Source organism: Sorghum bicolor, chromosome 1 (assembly GCF_000003195.3).
Source record: "Sorghum bicolor cultivar BTx623 chromosome 1, Sorghum_bicolor_NCBIv3, whole genome shotgun sequence".
In the NCBI taxonomy this organism is placed as follows: domain Eukaryota; kingdom Viridiplantae; phylum Streptophyta; class Magnoliopsida; order Poales; family Poaceae; genus Sorghum; species Sorghum bicolor.
Genome location: NC_012870.2, coordinates 72,674,924 through 72,680,679, shown reverse-complemented (window position 1 = coordinate 72,680,679; position 5,756 = coordinate 72,674,924). Strand labels below are relative to the sequence as shown.

Below are 5,756 nucleotides of genomic sequence, written 5' to 3'. Positions count from 1 at the left end.
GCTTAGAGTCTTGCCAATTCAAACATTAGTCAAGGCAAAATGTTCATGTAGTTTATCACCGGTCCCTATATTTGTTTGGGTGTGTCATTTTGCAATGCATCGTACAATTGCGTTGAACTCTATGAATTCTATTCGAGCTAGCTTTGTGAGTGAAAATTGTATACTAAGGCCATGTACCATTGGCACTTTGGCAGATAGATGCACCCAACAGGCATACATAAGCATTACTGGGGAAAAGTTATATTTTCAACGTTTATAGAAAAAGTTATATTTTCGGTGTTTGATTAGATTTATAAAGAACTAGTATTAGCCTTTATATCTTTAAATAGTTTTATTATAATTTTGTTTACAATTTGATCAAAATTAAGATAGATTGATTCCTGAAAAAATGAGGATGTAAAGTTGATTTTTTTTGTTTGCTTCCGATGGATGATAAAAACAAAATATATCCCCTAGGTGACACGTCGCGCGTCTCATCAGAAATTCAGCATCACGGTAGGTTGATCGAGAGCTAAATTCCATGCGCGCGGACAAGTTATCACGTACAGCCTCCTCACCAATGAAGTCACGTGTCGCAACGGCCAACACGCATAAAGCCGGGCAGCCGACAGGTAGTACACCTCTGCACCACCTCCGCCCAGCTTCCGGCCTTGTTTAGGCTACGTTAGATTGGAGATGAAAATTTTTTGATGTCACATCGGATATGTCGGAAGAATGTCGGGAGGGATTTTTAGAAACTAATAAAAAAACAAATTACATAGCTCGTCAGAAAACTGCAAGACAAATCTATTAAGTATAATTAATCAGTCATTAGCACATGTGGGTTACTGTAGCACTTAAGGCTAATTATGGAGTAACTAGGCTTAGAAGATTCGTCTCGCGATTTTCAACCAAACTGTGTAATTAGTTTATTTTTTTACATATATTTAATATTCCATACATGTGTCCAAAGATTCGATGGGATGGATGAAAAAATTTTGGGTGAGAAACTAAACAGGCCCTTACATACAACCAAAAACCCAAAACTTTACAAGATTTCTCATCACATCTAATCTTGCGGCACATGCATGGAACATTAAATATAGATAAAAAAGATAACTAATTGTACAGTTTTTCTGTAAATCACCAGATGAATCTTTTAAGCCTAGTTGCTCCATGATTAGATAATTTTTGTCAAATAAAAACGAAAGTGCTACAGTATCAAAATCCAAAAAAAATTTAGATCTAAGGCCCCGTTTAGTCTCCCACCTTAAAATTTTTCATCCATCATATCGAATCTTTGGACACATGCATAGAACACTAAATATAGATAAAAAAATAAACTAATTACACAGTTTAGTTGAGAATCGCGAGACGAATCTTTTAAGCCTAGTTACTCCATGATTAGCCTTAAGTGCTACAGTAATCCACATATGCTAATGACAGGTTAATTATGCTTAATAAATTTGTCTTGCAGTTTCCTGACGAGCTATGTAATTTATTTTTTTTATTAGTTTCTAAAAACTCCTCCCGACATCTTTCTGACACATCCGATGTGACACCCAAAAATTTTCATCCTCAATCTAAACAGACCCTAAACAAGGCCGGAACAGCGAGCCAAAAAATCCGTCTCAGCGAGCCCCGTCCGACCATCCGCATGAAGCACGGCAGCCAAACAGCCTCCACTTACAGTTGACATCGTACCTGTATTTCGTGAAATTTGTATGCTTGATGTGAATGACAAGCGCTGCAAGAAACGATGGTCCCCCGCGGCCCCGCCCCCTTGCAAGAAACCGGAGCAAAACCATTACGCTACTGCAAGGAATTTTGTCTTCGTTGAATAGTAGCAGTCGGAAACATCGTATATACAGGTGAAAATGCAAGGATGGCACGTGATCCTTTTACTTAATTATCTGCATAGGCGAGGCTGAAATAGTTAAAATGTCAAACGCCGCGCACAAGATTTCTCAAAAAGTTTAGGAATTCCAACAACTCTCTAAAACAACTTGGTATTCTTATAAATTTGATAAAAACACAAAAAAAACTCTCTCCAACCACTCCCTAAATCAACTCTATATTTTTCCCAACTGCCTATCCAACCCCCTCGTGCACGGATATTTCCGCACTGCGTATCACACGCGTATCGCTCGCGCCCCACTCGCAGCTCGCCGCGCCGCCGCACGGGGACAAGCTGGAGCACAGGCTCCGCTCGCAGAAGCTCGCCGCTGCGCCCAGAGAGCCACGCCGCCGCCGTAGAGCCCGCCGTAGATTTTCTGTTCTAGCAAGCGTGGAACCTCCGTGTTTTCCCGGAGGTTCGGGATCTGTATGATCCGACCGTTGACGGGGAAGAACCAGGGTCGCGATGACAGGCGGATCTCATCTGTCATCATCTGTTTTTTCCAAGCAGGAATAATAACTTGTTGGAGAGAGGTTTTCTTTTTACTTGCCAAATAGAATAGCAACTTGCTAAAACTCAAGATTTAGTAAGTGATTTTTAACAAGTTGTTGGAGATGCTAATGCTGTTACTATCTATTAGTAGGATCTAACATCAGGTGAACCATAAGAAATCACGTCAACTTGTGCATAATTTTAGCCCCGCTCAAAAAAAAAACTTGTGCATAATTTTCCTCGCTTTGCTTGGATCCCAAACTCTGGAATACGTACTTTATAACTTTATATATATCGCCGCTCGACGACGACCTTTCGTTGGGCGTTGAGTTTATCTCATGATCGGACTTGCACTTGCACTTGCACCCTAAGTTATTTCTGGTTGAAAATTGAAATTCACATCAGTACATCACCCGTCCGGCCACCCCCGGCCCGGTCATCGCACGAACAACGCCAAGCGAGGACATCGACGACGTACCGGAACTCCGAAAGCACGCGTCCCAAGGCGCTAGCGTTCTGACCCATGCCAATGCCACCACCACCAGTCGACGATGTCGATCTGCCGCTAACCCGTCGAGATCTTCACCGTCACCGCTGACCCATGCTACCAGTATTTACTGTGGCTGGATCGGGCCACAACATTTCAGGGCCAAGGCGCACGCGGAACACACGTACCATTACCAACGTGGTCCAAGTTGCCACGGCCTTCTCTCCGCGCCGCGCCGGGCGATCTATTTGTACCCCCGTCCTCGCACTACCCAAGACGCACTCAACGTCTCCTCCCTCCAGTCCTTCGAAAACCTTCAAACGCCCTTGCACTTGCAGTGAAGGGGACGACCGAATTTGAGCAGAGCCTGCCCTGCCCAGCGATCGATTAGAGAGAAGCAATCATCCAAGCAGCTATCTGTACGTAGCTAGTTGCGACTTGCGAGAGAGCTTGTGTACGTTAATTTCCTTCGTAGGGGATCGGATCGGAAGCAAGCATCCAACAACAAGGCTCAAATGGCGAGCTCCGACGATGGTGGTTCCAGCGCCCCCAGGGACGTGCCGGGCAGCTACGGGCTGCCGCTGGTGGGCGCCGTGCGCGACCGCCTCGACTTCTACTACTTCCAGGGGCAGGACAAGTACTTCGAGTCCCGCGTGGAGCGCTACGGCTCCACCGTGGTGCGCATCAACGTGCCGCCGGGGCCCTTCATGGCGCGCGACCCGCGGGTGGTGGCGGTCCTGGACGCCAAGAGCTTCCCGGTCCTCTTCGACATGGACAAGGTGGAGAAGAAGGACCTGTTCACGGGCACCTACATGCCCTCCACCTCCCTCACCGGCGGCTACCGCGTCTGCTCCTACCTCGACCCCTCCGAGCCCACCCACACCAAGGTGAAGCAGATGCTCTTCTCCCTCCTCCTCTCCCGCAAAGACGACGTCATCCCCACCTTCCGCTCCAACTTCTCCGCGCTCCTCGCCACCGTCGAGTCGCAGCTCGCCAAGAGCGGCGGCAAGGCCGACTTCAACAAGCTCAACGACGTCACCTCCTTCGACTTCATCGGCGAGGCCTACTTCGGCGTGCGCCCCTCCGCGACGGACCTCGGCAGCGGCGGGCCGACCAAGGCGGCCAAGTGGCTCATCTGGCAGCTCCACCCGCTCGTCACGCTCGGCCTCCCCATGGTGCTCGAGGAGCCGCTGCTGCACACCTTCCACCTCCCGCCGTTCCTCGTCAAGGGCGACTACAGGGCGCTGTACAAGTACTTCTCCACGGCGGCGAAGCAGGCGCTGGACACCGCCGAGGGCCTGGGCCTGTCGCGCGAGGAGGCCTGCCACAACCTCCTCTTCGCCACCACCTTCAACAGCTACGGCGGGCTCAAGGTGCTGTTCCCGGGCCTCCTGGCCAACGTCGCCAACGCCGGCGAGAAGCTCCACGAGAAGCTGGTGGCCGAGATCCGCGGCGCCGTGGCCGAGGCCGGCGGCAAGGTCACGCTCGCCGCGGTGGAGAAGATGGAGCTGGCCAAGTCCGTGGTGTGGGAGTCGCTGCGCCTGGACCCGCCCGTCAAGTTCCAGTACGGCCACGCCAAGAAGGACCTGCTGATCGAGAGCCACGACGCCGTGTTCCAGGTGAAGAAGGGCGAGATGCTGTTCGGCTACCAGCCGTGCGCCACCAAGGACCCGCGCGTGTTCGGCGACACGGCCAAGGAGTTCGTGCCCGACCGGTTCGTCGGCGAGGAAGGCAGCAAGCTGCTGCAGTACGTGTACTGGTCCAACGGACGCGAGACCGAGAACCCCAGCGTCGACAACAAGCAGTGCCCCGGCAAGAACTTTGTGGTGCTCGTCGGCAGGCTCTTCCTCGTCGAGCTCTTCCTCCGTTACGACACCTTCACCGCCGAGGTCGCCACGGAGCTGCTCGGCGCCAGTGTCGTCTTCACCGCCGTCACCAAAGCTACCTCAGGTGCGGGCAGCGAGTAGATCACCGGCCGGCGCGTCGTCATTGGTTGGATATTTGGAGGGTCCCATTTCCTATATATATATTTCGTCTCTTTTTTTCCCCTAGCCTTGTAATAAGATTTCTCTCTCTCTCTCTCTCTCTCCTCTTCACGTGTGGTTTTGTAATGCATGTTGGCATGTTGCATAAATTGCTCCAGACGAAATCTTATCTTTTCACAAAGAAATCTACGCCACAAGCAGCCACATTATTCTAGCATATCAAGACGTAAGTACATACGCTGCACGATCGACGACCTAATCTCTTAGCAGCCCTGCCTTGCATACTATTCAAGCCAGCTGACGAAACATTATGAGTAGCTTTACCGTTCGCATACTGCTGCACGTGGGCTCCAGGGAAATGACGACGCTCTTTACCACGAACCGTGCATGCACGAGTTTTCGTGGAAATTGGATCCGCCAGCAGGGCGCACTCTGCAAATGCAAACACCAAGTGGTGCATCTTAACAGACGACTAAGATTAAGATCTACCCTTACATGCATGTACATGTACGTACTTTACCGCTGATAACATGTGTGAGACTCGAACTGACAATTTTTTAAAATAAAAATTCAATAGCTGGTTGAAGCGTCCATATGGTCTATCGTAAAGCTTACTTACCTCGTCTTTGGCTAATAAGTCATGACAGAAAGTACTATTGGCTGATTTGTTGTAAGAGAAAAATATTGCTGAATAACTGGTAGATTTGGTTGATAGCATTGGAACCCTCTATTGATTTTGTTTAATTTAAATTTCATACAAATGCAAACATTGACAAACACACATGCACGCATGCATGTAAATGCTACTCTTGCTAGCGCATCTCTAAAAATTGAACCAATATTTTATCAATATTGACGAAATCCACATGTGTGTTCATGTCAAATAATAGTGTCATTAATTTTTGAAATAATTCTG

General features: G+C 48.7%; 1 protein-coding gene across 1 annotated transcript; it reads left to right on the top strand.

Annotated features, from left to right (window-relative positions):
• On the top strand, nt 3,095-5,025 carry LOC8056861 (allene oxide synthase 2). Its single transcript, XM_002468192.2, has one exon. The coding sequence runs from the start codon at nt 3,371-3,373 to the stop codon at nt 4,820-4,822; it is 1,452 nt and encodes a 483-aa protein (XP_002468237.2). The 5' UTR covers nt 3,095-3,370; the 3' UTR covers nt 4,823-5,025.

Coding starts and splice junctions, on each gene's coding strand:
- LOC8056861 (XM_002468192.2), top strand. CDS start 3,371: ATGGCGAGCTCCGACGATGGTGGTTCCAGCGCCCCCAGGGACGTGCCG.